The 16,757-nt window shown below is 39.1% G+C and overlaps 1 protein-coding gene and 1 pseudogene across 1 annotated transcript in view; both read left to right on the top strand.

The window, feature by feature from the left end:
- The window catches only part of Ythdc2 (YTH domain containing 2), a 62,914-nt gene that overhangs the window by 44,224 nt on the left and 1,933 nt on the right, over positions 1-16,757 (top strand). Inside the window, exons 25-29 of the mRNA XM_040741850.1 lie at positions 1,489-1,781; positions 3,815-3,992; positions 12,558-12,761; positions 13,658-13,840; positions 16,616-16,709. Of these exons, the coding sequence (XP_040597784.1) occupies positions 1,489-1,781; positions 3,815-3,992; positions 12,558-12,761; positions 13,658-13,840; positions 16,616-16,696 (939 nt within the window). The 3' untranslated portion in view covers positions 16,697-16,709. The remainder of the gene's footprint in view (positions 1-1,488; positions 1,782-3,814; positions 3,993-12,557; positions 12,762-13,657; positions 13,841-16,615; positions 16,710-16,757) is intronic.
- LOC101835753 lies at positions 13,879-16,574 on the top strand (annotated as a pseudogene).

Here is a 16,757-nt window from a genome sequence, read left to right as displayed (position 1 = left end):
CTCTGCCACAGTTTGCTTTTCTTCTGCCAGAGGACTCAAAACAACATAGTTGTAGCCTAGCATTTATGTATAACTATTATCTTGCTCTGTCTGTGCTTCTATAGCACAGTACTATAGGCTGAGCGATTTTTAAAAACCAGAAATTCCTCAGTCTAAGGTCAGGGTGCTGATGAGGGTTAACCAGATGACAATTTAAACCCTGTGTTCTCAATAGAGGAGAATGGTGTGTCCATACATGATGGAGAGCTTTGGAAGGATGTCTAGTCATTGTCATTTTCTGAAGATCACATCTTCCAATACTGTTGCATTGGGAATTAAGTGTCACAGTAAATTTTTAGTGGGACCAAAGCCATCTAAGCCACAGTAGTAAATTTTAGTATTTCTGGATATGTAAACTACTGAGTACAGAACACCATTTATTTTTGTCACTTCTTAGAGAAAGATATGACAGCATTTGTTTTCATAACTGAATTGGGAGAAGTAAATTTTTGTTTTTCAAATCTAAGATTTTCTTAACATTCCAGTCTTTTTGTTTGTTTTGTTTTTTGTTTTGTCATTCTCTGTCCATTTGGGGGCACAGCTGAGCTGTCAGTGGTCAGCACTGGCTAGCTTGACTCTTAACTATCACTATTTATTCATGTGTCTATCATATGAACATACTGCAGTCTCATTCCCAGTCACATCAACCCTGTACTTCACTGGATCTGCCGGTCTGTCTTTGGTAACCTGCTCTACTCCTTGGCACTGTTGTGTACTGCTTCCCCCTTTAATATTGCTCCTCTCCATTTTTTCCCTCTTGAACCCTACTCCAAATTCTCTGTCTCACATAAAGTCAGTCCCTTTCCATTTTTCTTCTTTTGTAGTCATTTCTTTTTACATGTGTGCTTTGCTTTTAGTTGTAGGTACTTGTGCCTTAAAACGATTTTGTAGTTCAGTGGTGGTGGCAAGCGCCTTTAATCCCAGCACTTGGGAGGCAGAGACAGGCTGATGTCTATGAGTTTGGAGTCAGCGTGGTCTACAGAGATAGTTCCATGACAGGTTCCAAAGCTATAGAGAAACCCTGTCTTGAAAAACCAAAATAATAATAATAATAATAAATTTTTACTTCAGAATGCCTTACTTTTTTCTTCACTTTGGCTCTTCATAATTTCTGCTAACTTTATTTCTCTGTAGATTTAGAAATGACGGCACTTATGTCTCTTGAATCTATCTCTAGATTCCTCCTTTTCAATATTAACCACATACTACCTTCAGTGTTTACTGTTTCCTTTAATAGTTGTTTTGTTTCCTTCTGTGTCTCTAGTGCCTAGAATATGTTGTATAAAAATTTCATTTATGCAACAGAATGAATGAAATGAATAGAACATTATATTGAATGTAAGATAGTTCTTGATACAGAGTTATAGACCCATAACTAATGTCAAGGACCTTCTTACATATACAATACACATTTGGCTTATATTTTAACTGAGGATGCTTTGATTACAGGCTGCCAGTTTATTGCTGCAGCTGAGACAGAAGTGGCATAGCTTGTTTTTACGCCGAATGAGAGCTCCATCTAAACCTTGGTCTCAAGTTGATGAAGCTACCATACGAGCAATTATAGCTGTTTTAAGCACTGAAGAGCAGTCTGCAGGTTTACAGCAACCATCTGGAATTGGCCAGAGGCCAAGACCCATGTCTTCAGAAGAACTTCCTTTGGCTTCCTCTTGGAGATCCAATAATAGTAGGAAGAGTTCAGCAGACACGGAGTTTGCTGATGGATCCACTACTGCAGAAAGGTGAATCTGGCATTTTACTTAGATGGGTAAAATTTCTCCAGGACAGTGAGCTGTTTATACTGTTTCATAATCACATGTAATGGAGTGTATGTAAAAGGCCACAATAAAGCGGAGTTTGTTTAAGATATTTCTTGTAAGTACTAAGGGAATATGAATGATTTTTAAGGTGGGCGCTTATGATATAGTAAGGCCATTCTTCCAAGAAAAAACTGAGAATATTGTATATCCAGAATTCATAAATTTAAGGTCTCTTTGGAAGATAATAAATTCTAAAATGATCCATTTTAGTGGATACATGTCAAATGACATTTTTCTTAGACACTGCATAGGGCACCCTGGCAGTGCTCTTTAAGGAGCAGTTTTCGTATCCTACCCCCTGCTATCAGTACTGCTGGGTAGCAGTGCCACAGAAAAGCGTGCTGCTGTTCAGTGATGCACTGGACGACGCCTGTTCGAGGTGAGGACAACAGTGAAAAAAAGTATTTTTTCTCTATCCTAGCAAAATTGAAAATTTACCACTTGCTATAAATTATAGATTTATTTGAATTCAGGGTTTGTATGAGGTAGGGTGTTAAATTTTTTTAACATATTAACATATGGAGTATTTCCTCTTACCTTTTGGAAGAAATTAGGTCAGTGTTACTATGAGATGCTCAACATATTGAACTTGTCTGTTTTCAGCTAACATCATTAAATCTTCTACTCTATTCTGTGAAAATGAGTGATTAGCTTTCAAGGTTTGCTTATATCCCTTGTTTTAGCAAGATTATTTTTAGATGGTATTGGAAACCAGAATATATTATCTGATTATACCACAGAGTACATGCAGTACATTTTTTTAAAAATTAAAAAAAATCTTAAATGATATGTTCATAGTATTTATAGAATTTTAGAAGACTCTTAGAGTTCATTAAGATAACTTTAATTTAACAAATTAAAGTTCAGTGTCATGCTAGGGTTATATATGTTCATTTAATGTTGTTCTCGTATATAGATTTCAGTCTCCTCTCTCTAGTGCAGTATTCTTTCCATGTTAGCATACTATCATTTTTAAGTCTATTTTACACAATACCACTTCATTTTTCTGAATGTGGTTTTACCTATTTTTAAATGTATCCTACAGTCTGCAGTTGTTTGTTGTTGTTTTGGTGTGTGTATGTGTTTGTATACACACAAATGCATATGAGTGTGCCAATGTCAGAAATTGATATTGGGTGTCTTCTTTAGTACTTTCCACCTTCACTTTTGAGACAAGGTCTCTCAATGAACTTAGACCTCATTGATTTGGCTGGCTGGGGAGTGATATCCAGGGATTAGCCTCTCTTTGGCACCCTAGTTCTGAGATTACAGAAACAGCTTTTATGTTTGTACTGGGGATTGAGATCAGATCCTCGTAATTGCATGCTACATTAGTTTCTTTTGTGTTGCTGTGATAAAATACTTGACAAGGAGAACTTAGAGAGGAAGGGCTTACTTTGACTTACATTTCCATGATGGATTGAGTCCATCATGGTGGGGAAGACATGGCATCAGGGAGGAAAGGCATGGCAGGCATGGACTTAGGAGCAGGAAGTTAGCTGGTCTTATTTCATCAAAGAACAAGAAGTGTAGTAAGGCTTAGCTCTTCAAGTATCTATAATCTTCCTGAATAGGACTGGGTACCAATAGTCAGACAGAAGAGCCTATGGGACATTTTACATTCAAACCACAGCATGCAGTAAGCACTTCACTATCTGAGCCATCTTCCACCCCTCAACTGTTTCTTATATGTGTATTTACTTACATATTTGCTTACTTGTTTGTTGGTGTGCTGGGGATCAAACCCAGAGCTTGAGGCATACTAGGTATGTTTTATATCACTAAGTAAGGTACACCTCCAGCCCATTCTTTCTTTTTTACTAATGTAAATAGAAAAATGAAATTCCCTTAAAAGTATTCCATACATTGTATGTCATTGAGATTTTGGTATGAAATAGCATTCCCTTTGTATTATAAACTCACGTGTAACTGACTTGTGCTTCTTCTTGCTCAAGAGTACTGATGAAATCTCCATCTCCAGCCTTACATCCACCTCAGAAGTACAAAGACAGAGGAATTTTACATCCTAAACGGAGCACTGATGACCGATCAGATCAATCATCTGTGAAATCTACAGACAGCAGCAGTTACCCAAGTCCTTGTGCTAGTCCCTCTCCTCCGTCCTCAGGGAAGGTAGGGCATCCAGTCTGTGTAGTAAGGAGCTGGATTCACAGCACATCTCGTGTGTAGTTATACAATTTAACTTGTACTTTTGGCCTGTGTTCTAATGACTGCCATTTAGTGTAATCGAAATGTGATTATTTATTGATGGCAGATAACCATGCAGCTCATTTTTTTCTTCTTTATTTCTATAAAACTTTTTTGGTTGCAGCAAAACTGCTACCTTGATAATAATTTTGGTTTATAACTCTTTCAAGTGTTTTCTGTGGCTCAATGAGTGTTTTAAACACATAAAAATTAAAAATGTAAGATGGAAATTTTTATATAGAATTGAAAACTTTAAAATGTGAGTGGTTTCACATATATAGAAATTGTTATTTTTTTTTACTTGTGTTACTAGTGCATGGATAAGGAAGTATTTGATTGTGAGTTACTTGTGCTTGGTGAACAATGTCTGCTGAACATTTGCTAAGTAAGAAGAGAATACATTTTTATTCTTACATTTTATTGGGGGCTTATTTTAAACCCCTTTATTAAGGTATACTTTGTTCAAAGAACTTGCTAGTCTATGGGCCACTGAGATTGCTCAGTGAGTAAAAGTGCTCTCTACCAATCCCTACGACCTGAGTTGGATTCTTGGAACCCAGATGGTGGAAGGAGAGAGTGGAGTCCTGAAGGTTGTCTTCCTACTCCCACATGAATGTACTGTCATGAACATACCCCTCCCTACACACAAAGAAATGTATGAACAGAAAGGTTAGCAGCTTGAACTGAACAACTTAGGTGAATTTTGTTAAATGTATATAATTGTTATGATACCATAGTCATATACAGAACTTTTTTTGGGGGGGGTTTACGAGACAGGGTTTCTCTGTATTGTTTTGGAGGCTGTCGGTCCAGCCCGGCCTCGAACTCACAGAGATCCGCCTGCCTCTGCTTCCCGAGTGCTGGGCAGAACATTTCTTTTACCTTCGTACCCCAGTAAGCACTGCTTATTTTTCCTAAATGTCTTATAAGTAGAATCATGCATTTTTGTGTCTAGTTTATTTTACTTCATGCATTGGTTTGAAATTCACCTATGCTGCTGAATGTAACAACTCACACCTTTCTCTGAATAGTATTCCGTTGTATGGATATGCCATAGTTTGTTTACCCACTTACCAGTTGATGTAGACATTTGGGCTATTCTACTTTGTATTTGTACTAGAAGTGCTATAATATATGAATGGAGCCTTTGTATGTAGATGTTTTGTATTTGGTGTTGGATACACACCTAGGAGTGGGATTGTAGGTCGTATTGTAAATGCTTGTTTAGCTTTAAAAGAAACTCCTCTACTGCTTTTAAAAATGACCGAACTAGTTCCGATTTTCTGCAACAATCTGTAAGAATTTGTTTTGTTCCATATTGATGAAACTTTTCATTTTATAATTTAGTCATTCTAGTGGATTATATATTCATAGTTCCTTATTGTTTTAATTTTTATCTCCCTAGTGTCTGTTGATATTCAGCATCTTTTCTTGTGCTCACATACCATTCTGTGTATGGTCTTTTGTGAATTATCTATTCAAATTTTGTTTATTTTATGCTGTTCTTTATTGAATATCTTTTAAAAAATAAATTACAAGAATTTTCTATATACTTAGAGCAATTGTTCTAACATGCTTTGCAGCTTTTCTTCCCTAACCTACAGTATGTTTTTTTTTAAACCTTCCTCTGAAGAACAACTCTATTTTTTCATATATTTTTGATTTAACTTTATACCCATGTCACTTTCAGTTCTCTCTCCCTCCCCTCCTCCCCCATACCCAATCTTCCCAACCCATCATCCCCATTCCACCCCCCCTCCACTCCCCAGGAAGGTCAAAAGCCTCCATGAGGAATTTTCAGGGTGTGTCACATCATCACGGGAAGGGCCCAGATTCTTCCTCATGTGTCCAGGCTGAGAGAGCATCCCTCCATGTGGTATGGGTTCCCAGAGTCCTTCTGTGTGCCAGGAATAAATACTGCTTCACTCTCCCAGGTCCCACAGATTTCCAAGGCCTCCTCTCTGTCACCCAGGTTCAGTGGGAGGATGTCTGGATCAGTCCTATGCTGGCCCCTCAGTCATCAGTCTGAGGTCCATGTGTTTCCCCCCTTGTTTAGGTCAGCTGCCTCTGTGGTTTTGCCAGCCTGATCTTGATTCCTTTGGTTATCACTCCTCTTTGCAACTGGGTTATAGGAGTTCAATTAAGTTCACAGCTTTGGGTATCTGCCTCTGTCTCCATCAGCCATTGGATGAGAGTTCTAGGATGGCATGTAAGGTCATCATTCTAATGATCATGGGAGGGCATTTAAAGTAGTCTTAATGCCAGTTAGTGTCATTCTTGTAGATCTGTGAAAATTTCACTAGTGCCAGATCTCTCCTCCAACTTATACTGGCTCCCTCTTTTCTGGTATCTCCCATCCTTTTCTCCCCTATAACCTGGCTCAACCTTCCTGCTCTCCCTTGTCCTCCTCTCCCCTCCTCTTTTCTCTCTCTCTCCCATCTCCTTCTACCCTTCCCTTCTACCCCCCCAATCCAATTAGGAGAACGTATCCCCTAACCCTTCTCCGGGTTACCATATATATCTCTTTTAGGGTCCTCCCTGCACCCCAGACTCTCTGGCAGTGGGCTTGTGGGCTGGCAATTCCCTGCTCCATGTCTAAAATCCATATATGAGTGGGTATATACTATGCTTGAGTTTTTGTGACTGGTTTACCTCACTCAGGATGGTTTCTTCCAGTGCCACCCATTTGCCTGTAAATTTCAAGATTCTATTTTTTTTCTGCTGAGTAGTACTCCATTGTGTAGATGTATCACATTTTCTCTATCCACTCTTCAGTTGAGGGGCATCTAGGTTCTTTCCAGGTTCTGGCAATTACAAATAATGTTGCTATGAACATAGTTGAGCAGATGTCCATATTGTATGAGGGTACATCTTTTGGGTATATGCCTAAGAGTGTAATTTCTGGGTCTTGTGGTAGACTGATTTCCATTTTTCTGAGGAATCTTCATACTGATCTCCAAAGTGGCTGCACTAGTTGGCATTCCCACCAGCAGTGGAGAGGTGTTTCCCTTTCTCCACATTCTCTCCAGCATAAACTGTCATTAGTGTTTTTGATTTTACCCATTCTGATGGGAGTGAGGTGGTATCTCAGAGTTGTTTTGATTTGCATTTCCCTAATGGCTAAAGAGATGTTGAGTACTTTCTCAAGTGTCTCTTGGCCATTTTGGACTCCTCTATTGAGAATTCTCTATTTAGTTCTGTACCCCATTTTTTAATTGGATCATTTGGTGTTCTGGAGTCTTGCTTCTTGAGTTCTTTGTAAATTTTGGAGATCAGCCCTCTGTCAGATGTGGGGTTTGTGAATATCTTTTCCCATTCTGTGGACTGTCGTTTTGTCTTGTTGACTGTGTCATTTGCCCTGAAGAAGCTCCTCAGTTTCAAGAGGTCCCATTTATTAATTGTCGATCTCAGTGTCTGTGCTACTGGTGTTATTATATTCAGGAAGCGGTCTCCTGTACCAATTTGTTCAATGGTACTTCCCACTTTCTCCTCTAAGATTCAATGTGGCTGGATTGATGTTGAGGTCTTTGATCCATTTAGACTTAAGTTTTGTGCATGATGATAGCTATGGATCTATCTGTTGTCTTTTACATGCCTGCATCCAGTTACTCCAGCACCATTTGTTGAAGATGCTTTCTTTTTTCCATTGTATAATTTTAGCTTCTTTGTCAAAGATCAGGTGTTCAAAGGTGTGTGGATTGACATCAGGGTCTTTGATTCGATTCCATTGGTCTACCTGTCTGCTTTTGTGCCAATACCAAGCTGTTTCAGGACTATAGCTCTATAATAGAGCTTGAAGTCAGGGATGGTGATGCCTCCGGAGGTTCCTTTATTGTATAGGGTTGCCTTGGCTATCCTGGGTCTTTTGTTTTTCCATATAAAGTTAAGGATTGTCCTTTCGAGATTGGTGAAAAATTGTGCTGATATTTTGATAGGGATTGCATTGAATCTGGAGATTGCTTTTGTTAAGATTGCCATTTTTATTGCGTTGATCCTATCTATCCAAGAGCATGGAAGATCTAAAATATCTTGCGGTAACTCTAACCAAACAAGTGAAAGACCTATATAACAAGAACTTTGAGTCCTTAAAAAAAGAAGTTAAAGAACAATTCTTTATAGCTTTTTTTGGTTTGCTTTGAGATAGGTTCTCACTGTAGTCCTGGCTGGCCTTCAAGTTGCTATGCAGACTAGGCTGTTCTTGATCTCACAGAGATCAGACTGCTAGTATTGGGGTTAAAGTTATATGTTACCATTCCCATCTGTATCTAGTTTTGATTGGATCTATTTCATCAGGTTTTCTTTTCCACTTAATGACGTGTACGTTTTGTATACTGAGAAATTTTTGCATAATCCAATATAAAATTTCTTCTAGAAATTTTACAGTTAGAGGTCTTACATTTAGGTATGTGATACTATTTCAAATTAGTTTTTATCGTATAGATAAAAATTTTTTTCTTATCTATGCAATTGTTCTAGTATCAATTTCCAAAAAGATTGCCCTCCCATTACTTACTCTGGCATATTTTGATCATAAATGTTTGATCTTTTTATTGGACTCTATTGAGTTTCACTGATAAGTGTTTTTCTGTTTTGGTCAGTATTACACTGACTTGATTATATAGACTATAATGAGACTTGCAGTCAGTGTTTGATTTCTGACCTGTCACCTTTTCTTCTAAACAGCTGTAACTATAGGTGTGCATCTCCATGCCTTTCTTGACTTCTGTCTATACATGTAATTATACTTTCCACTAATTCTTACTTTTACTTTCCACATTTTTTCCTTCCCAATCTGATTTTTGTTTATTCCTCTACTCCTTTTTTTCTCTGTCTAGGGCCTTTAGTAAAATGCTGTGTGAAAACTGAGAAAAGTAACCATTGCCTTGGCCTTAGCAGGAAGCTGTCAAGTGTTTCACCATTTGATGTACTGTAACTATAAACATTTCCTTTGGATCTAATTTCTTGGCTTTATTATGAGTCAGAATTTAAGTTCAGTGTTCTTTCTACCTATTCTGTCTGAATTATTTGTCTGTAGATAATAGATTTTGTTCATTTTCTGACACTTTTACTTGTCCTGGTCAGTTGTTCTCTTGCTGTGAAGAGACACCATAACCATAGCAAGTCTTATAAAAGGAAAGCATTTAATTGGAGCTGGCTTGCAGTTCAGAGGGTTAGTACATTTTCCTCATGGTGGGGAGCATGGTGGCACACAGGCCCACATGGTACCTGAGAGTTCTGCGTCTGGATCCACCGGCAGCAGACAGACACATACACACTGGGCCAGGCCTGAGGTTTTGAAACCCCAAAGCCCACCCACCCCTAGTAACATGCTTCCTCCTGCTCCAACAAAGTCACACCTCCTAATCACTGTCAAGTGTTTCTCTTCCCTAATGACCAAGCATTCAAACCTATGAAGCTATGGGGATCACTCATATTCAAACCACCACAGTGCTTCAGGCATGCTAGCCTTTTGTATATTGCTGTATTTGACTTTGTTGAATCAAAATTTTTGTTGTCAGTGCTGTTCATGAGGGTAATTGTTCGGTACTCTTTTTTTTTTCTTGTTATTTTTGTAGAATTTTGAAAGCAGGTGTAATGTTTTGAATGAGAATGACCTCTCATGGAGGCTCTTATCTTTGTATTCTTAGCACCACTTGGTGGACTGTTTGAGAAAGATTAGAAGAATACTTGGTGTGGCCTTATTGGAGGAAGTGTGTTCTTGGGGGTGGACTCAGATATTGCAAAAGACCACACCAAACCCAGTCCTCCCTCCCTCCCTCCTTCCTTCCTGCCCTTCCTCCCTCCCTCCCTCCCTCCATGCCTCCCACCCCTCTCCCCTCCCTCCCCCTTCACCTGCTCCCTTTGGGTCAAGATGTTAACCTCTACTTCATCACCATGCCTGCCTGTTACCATGCTCCCCACCATGATTTTAAAGGACTAACCCTCTGAATTTTAAGTAAATCCCCAATTAAATGCTTTCTTTTGTAAGACTTGCCTTGGTCATGGTGTCTATTCACAGCAATAGAAAAATAATAAGACACCTGGTTAATGCTGTTCTTATGAGATTAGCTGTGAAATACTCACTTTCAGCATTTTGAAATACATGTTTAGAGTTGGTATTGTTTCTTGCATATGTTTGTGGTAGAACTCACTAGTAAAGCCATTTTAAAATATAATTATTTTTGAGAATTTCATACATGAGTACTCTGTTTACATCATTTCTACCCCTAACACTCCCTGCTCTGACAATTCCTGTGCCTACCCTATTCTCTCTCACATTCATGATCTTTGCTTCTCTGATTATTGATACACATATGAACACATATACCTACCTACACACACACACACATACACACACACATTACTGTGCTAAATTTCATCACTTGGGATTACATAACCTATCAGGGACTTGGTCCTTGAAGAAAACTGATTCTCCTTCATCTAGCAGCTACTTCCATCATTTGCTGAATGAAGGTTCTATAACAATTAAGGTAGTCATCAATCACTGGTTTTTGAGGAACTGAATTTTGATAGTGCTTCCTCTGATCCTCTTTGTTTTTCAATTTGTATATCTATAATTTCATCAGTTCTTAGAAAATCTAAGTCTATATAATCTCTATTATTTCTCTTATCTACCCTTTCTCCCCTCTTTTCTGGAATTCTTGCTAAATATCTGTATGTATATTTTATATCTGTGTTGTATATATAAGACCACTCAATATTTCATAGTGTGATACTTTTTTTTCTAATCATTTCTCCCTCTTGGCTTTATTTTTATAAAATTTTATTTCCATCTCTTCATTTGGTGACATATTTGAGTATAAACTATTTGTGTTTTTTTTTTTGTAATGTCATTATTTGCAGTTACTATTTTGTCTCAGGGTTCCCCGTGTGCCTTTAATATATCCTGCTATTTAAAAATACCTCTTTTAAGGGAGCTCTTGGACCCCAGGCTGATGGCTGGGAGGCTAGCATGGGACTGATCCAGACCCCCTGAATGTGGGTGTCAGTGAGGAGTCCTAGGCAATCTATGGGGCCTTGGGTAGTGGATCAGTATTTATCCCTGACACACAAATGGACTTTGGGTGCCCATCCCACAATGAGGGATGCTCTCTCAGCCTGGACTCTTGGGGGAGGTCCTAGGCCCTGCCCTGAACAAAGTGACAGACTCTGGAGATCCCCCATGGAGGGCCTCACCCTCCCTGGGGAACTGAGTAGGGATTGGGTAGGGGGTAGGAGAGGGGGGAGTCATGGGGGGGAGGAGAAGAGGGAGAGGGAGCTGGGATTGACATGTGAAGCAAGCTTGTTTCTAATTTAAATAAAAACAATCTTTTAAAAAATACCTCTTTATAGTATTAATTTTTTTAATCTTCAATATCATTCACACAATTTATAATAGGTGCTTTACCATTCTCGTCTACTATCTTTAAAATCTGCAATGTGAGTCTTCATGTATTGATTTTTTTTCCTGGTTATGGATCCTTTATTTTGTTTGCATTTCTTGTAAATTTGATTGACTGCTAGATTTTTGTTATGTTCCCTTGAATAGTGTTAGATTTTGTTCTGTTATCTAGGTAAGTTACAATTACTTTAATACTTTTTAACTTATGAAAATTGTGTGTATGTATGTGTTCGTGTAAATATATGTGCATGTGTGCATTCACATGCCAAGAGAATTTTCAGGAGGCAGTTCTCTTCTTCCACCACAGGCCCTAGAGATCAAACTCAGGTCTTCATGTTTTCTTGCTGAGCTATCTTGCCAATTTAATCCTTTTGAGGTTTGATTAAAAGAAGTGTTCCAGTAGGTCCTGAGCAGTCTTTGTTCTGGTCTTAGTTTCCTTCCATTATTTAGGTTCAGCCCTCTAAGGGCAGGTGCACTGTGTTTGACAAGTTGTCTGCTCTGGCTGAGGGTAGCAAGGATTCCCAACCGTGCGGGAGACATGGCAATTATTTAGTGTACTGCTTTCCTTCCATCCTTTGCCTACTCTCAGCACATTCTTTGTTTGAATTCTTGGTCAGGTCAGCGCCTAGCCAGCCACTTTTGGGGGGCCTTCTGCAGTTTCTCTGGAGATATTTGTTCAATGCCTTTTTACATTGCTGTGCCCCTTTTAGTCACTTGGTGTCTGAGCTTCAGTGAGAGTGCTGGACTGTTTCCTTTGTCATCTTGAAACTGCCTCGAGGTAGTAAACTGAAGCAATTTTGGTTTTGTTTCCATCATTGAAAGTTTTTAAAAACATTTTCTGAAAATTGATTCTAGTGTAAATTAAAACTAATAAAGTTCCTTTCTTGGTCCAAGGCATTTTCAATTCTTTGGAAATAAGTGCTACTTTTTGGCTTTTTGATTAAGGATTGTAAAGGTTTCAATGTATGACAACTGTTTACATTTGTTGAATATTTGGTAAAGTTTATGTGGTTTTGAAGATGTTTGTGAGAGCCTGCTGGCGTTGAAAGGTCAAATTCCCTTTCAAGAACATATGCATTCTTTCATAGGGCTCAAAATCTCCTTCACCAAGACCAAACATGCCTATTCGATACTTCATAATGAAGAGTAGCAATCTGAGAAACCTTGAAATTTCTCAACAGAAGGGTATCTGGTCTACAACCCCTAGTAATGAGCGGAAGCTAAACCGAGCCTTTTGGGAGAGCAGCATGGTTTACTTGGTATTTTCTGTTCAAGGATCTGGACATTTCCAGGTGAGCCATCCTGAATCAATAAGATGGGCTTGGTTTTGCCTGTAGGTTACACTCTCAAATTCAGAGAAAAACAAAACCAAGCCCTAAATTTTTATTGTATTGGGTGCAATAAAATTGTCTGTAGTGCCTGGGAGTGAAGTAGATTTCACATTTCTGCAAGTGGGTAGTAGAACTGTGCTTTTACCTTGAATTTCCAGAGTGTTTCGAATGAGTCATTCTTTCTTCTGACAGCAGCTTTGAATCTGTTAATGGATGAAATACCATGAAGCTTTGCCTGTGTAAAATGTTTGTGTGGACTGGAAAAGCTATTGACAATTAATAGACCATGCTTCTTTTTAAAAGAAATTTCAAAATTATGTTATATTATATGGTTGTTTTGCCTGAATGTCTGTATGTGCACCACATGCATACAGTACCTGTAGTGGCCAGAAGAGGTTGGTCATGAGCCATCAAATGGGTGGTGGGAATCGAACCCAGGTCCTCTGGAAGAGTAGCTAATGCACTTCTCTATTAAGCCATCTCTATCTCTGAGATGGTTTCTTAACTGCCTTTGACTTAACTTTCAAACCATTGAATTAAACTATTGAATTATTTCATATTTATAGTATTCATAGATAAAAATTACAAGCTTGATGATTATTTTATGTAATAAATGCTGACTTACAATTGTTGATACATTATTTAGTAATTATTAATATTTGAAATTATGTTAAGCTAGAATTGGTTTATCTTTCAAAATTTGATAAAGAAACTTTGGTTCTTGATAAATTAATATTATTTTAATATTGTATCTTTTTATTGAAAATTCCTATAAAATTGTAATTAACTATTGGATAGATATAGAAATTTTAATATCATCTTTGCTTCCTTCTCTTCCCTTAATTTTTTTTATACAGGGATTCTCTAGGATGTCTTCTGAGATAGGAAGGGAGAAGAGCCAGGACTGGGGGTCAGCTGGACTAGGCGGAGTATTTAAAGTGGAGTGGATACGCAAAGAAAGCCTACCCTTTCAGTTTGCACACCATTTACTCAATCCTTGGAATGACAACAAGAAAGTACAGATAAGCAGAGACGGGCAGGTATGTATTGGCATCTTAAGTTTTTTCTTTTGATTTTGTTTTCTTTGTTACTGCTCAAAGGAAAAAGATGTATAAATAAAAATTGCGTATACCGAATACACATGAACAACAGTGGTTTTGACTTATAAAGAGTATAAAAACTTGCCCAGTTGAACAGGCTGAGTTCTTTTGGAATGCCCTGCAGAATGGGGTTCTGGTGACTAGCTGTGTTCGTTCCTCTGTCCTTTCTCCTACCACCTCCTTATCCGGCAGACCCACCCCTTCTGTGCCAGGAACATGCTGTCACCAGCACCATGCCCTACCTATATCCAGCACTGACCTTGGAGCTGAAAAAGTTGCCATCTGACATCGCTCATCGAATTGTGGCCCCAGAAAAGGGCATCCTGGCTGCAGATGAGTGAGTTTCCTAGAAGCATTGCCAAGTGCCTGCAGTCTTATTGGCACTGAGAACACCGAAGAGAACAGGCGTAACTGCTGATGACCGCGTGAACCCCTGCTTTGGGGGGGGGGGTGATCCTCTTCCATGAAACACTGTACCAGAAGGTGGATGATAGACATCACTTCCCCCAAGTTATCAAGTCCAAGGGCGGTGTTGTGGGCATTAAGGTAGACAAAGGCGTGCTGCCCCTGGCAGGAACCAATGGTGAGACCACCATTCAAGGGCTGGATGGGCTGTCTGAATGATGTGCCTAGTATGGGAAGGATGGAACTGACTTTGCTAAGTGGTGTTGTGTTCTGAAGATTGGGGAACATATTCCCTCAGTCCTTGCCATCATGGAAAATGCCAGTGTTCTGGCCAGTTATGCAAGCATCTGCCACAAGAATGGTATTGTACCCATTGTGGAGCCTGAAATCCTCCCTGATGGGAACCATGACTTTAAAGTGTTACAAGTATGTAACTGAGAAGGTACTGGCTGCTGTCTACAAGGCTCTGAGTGACCACCATGTCTATCTGGAAGGCACATTGCTGAAGCCCAACATGGTCACCCCGGGCCATGCCTGTACCCAGAAATTTTCCAATGAGGAGATTGCCATGGCAACTGTCACAGCACTTCATTGCACAGTGCCCTCTGCTGTTCCTGGGGTCACTTTCCTGTCTGGAGCACAGAGTGAGGAAGAGGCATCCATCAACCCCAGTGCTGTCAACAAGTGCCCAATGCTGAAGCATGGGCCTTGCCTTTCTCTTATCGCTGAGCCCTGAAGACCTCTGCTCTGAAGGCCTGTGGTGGGAAGAAGGAGAACCTGAAGGCTGCCCAAGAGGAGTACATTAAGCAAGCCCTGACCAACAGCCTCGCTTGTCAAGGAAAGTACGCCCCAAGTGGGTCAGTCTGGAGCCGCAGCCAGTGAATCTCTCTTCATCTCTAACTATGCCTACTAACCAGAGGTGATCTAAGGCTGGCTGCCCCACCAACACTCCAGGCCCCGGCCTACCCACTTGCTATTCAAGAGGGGGCCTTCAGACTCTGTCCCATCTTTCTTGCTGCCCTTGTGACTGGAGTGTGGTGTTGTTTGTGAATGCTAATTCTGCCATCCCTCCCAACCCACTACCAATAAACAGCTTTTTAAGGGGGAAAAAGAAAAAGAGTATAAAAGCTTACAAATGTCTTATACATCCTTTAAAACATTTTGTTAAGTCTTGTTTCTTGCCATATGGAATCTTTCATAAGTCACTTCCTGGAGGTTTCTATTGTCTTATTAATGAGACATGTGACCAAAGCAGAGTACCATCGTGAGGTAATGTGACTGAAGTCTCACGCTGACAGCACCGTCAGCTCAGCTTCCTTGTAGTTTAAGCACATTTTGTAGCCTTTTAATTCTAGTGGCTTACTTTAATTCTGTCTCCTTTCCTTTTTTTTTTTTTGATGTTGTCCCTGTGCATTTAAGTTAGTAACATGATGAGAATTAATGAATAGTGGCAAAATACTATGCTAGCTGCATCATGTAATCTCTTATTACTAACAGTATAGGGAGCTATTGGTCCCGGCCTACATGGGAAAAAGTAGATTCAGAGGTTAGTTTTTACCAAAAATTACATCCAGTAGTTTATGTGGAGCATTGTGGCTTACTTCAGACCACCCTGGGGAAAGTGTTAAGTTCTTTCTATGTACTCTTTAGAAGTATCATCCATGCCACTGGAAGACAGAAAGGTGACATTCTTTTTATTCATGTCATGACATTTTAATTCATTAATTTTGATTTAAATTAAGTAATTTCTAAGGTAAGAATATTAGTCACTTAAGATGCTTTCTTGGGCCGGGCGGTGGTGGTGCACACCTTTAATCCCAGCACTCGGGAGGCAGAGGCAGGCGGATCTCTGTGAGTTCGAGGCCAGGCTGGACCGACAGCCTCCAAAACAATACAGAGAAACCCTGTCTTGTAAAAACCAAAAAAAAAAAAAAAAAAAGATGCTTTCTTGGGTAGAAAGTCTCAAAGCTTCTAGGTTTCAAACTTCGGAAGTCCAAATCAAGTTTCTATTGAGTCTCCACTTAAAATAATGCATTATTTTCATCTAGACAAAATACCAATTTATTTCATGGAAATTTGTTGTCAGTTCATCACAAAAAGTGCAAGAGATTCACCCTAAGTAGAATTTTAAATCTGAATGTCAACTCTATAAAAACAGAAAATTAGAAATAGTGTATACCATTTGATATTAGCATGATCTGATTTTTTTAAATGTGAAATTTAAAGTGTTTTTTTCACATATATTTTAATGATTAAAAAATATTCAGCCAAGGTCTTTTTAATGTTTATTTTATCTTTTGGCTTATCTAGGAGCTAGAGCCTCAGGTTGGTGAACAGTTGCTCCAATTATGGGAACGCCTTCCATTGGGAGAAAAAACTCCAGCTGATTGACATTGACATTCAGGTTATACAATATTTGACTTGGGCACTATTCACATAATTTGTTCTCATT

Source organism: Mesocricetus auratus, unplaced genomic scaffold (assembly GCF_017639785.1).
Source record: "Mesocricetus auratus isolate SY011 unplaced genomic scaffold, BCM_Maur_2.0 Super-Scaffold_6730, whole genome shotgun sequence".
NCBI classification, from domain to species: domain Eukaryota; kingdom Metazoa; phylum Chordata; class Mammalia; order Rodentia; family Cricetidae; genus Mesocricetus; species Mesocricetus auratus.
This window is presented reverse-complemented; position numbering and strand designations above follow the sequence as displayed.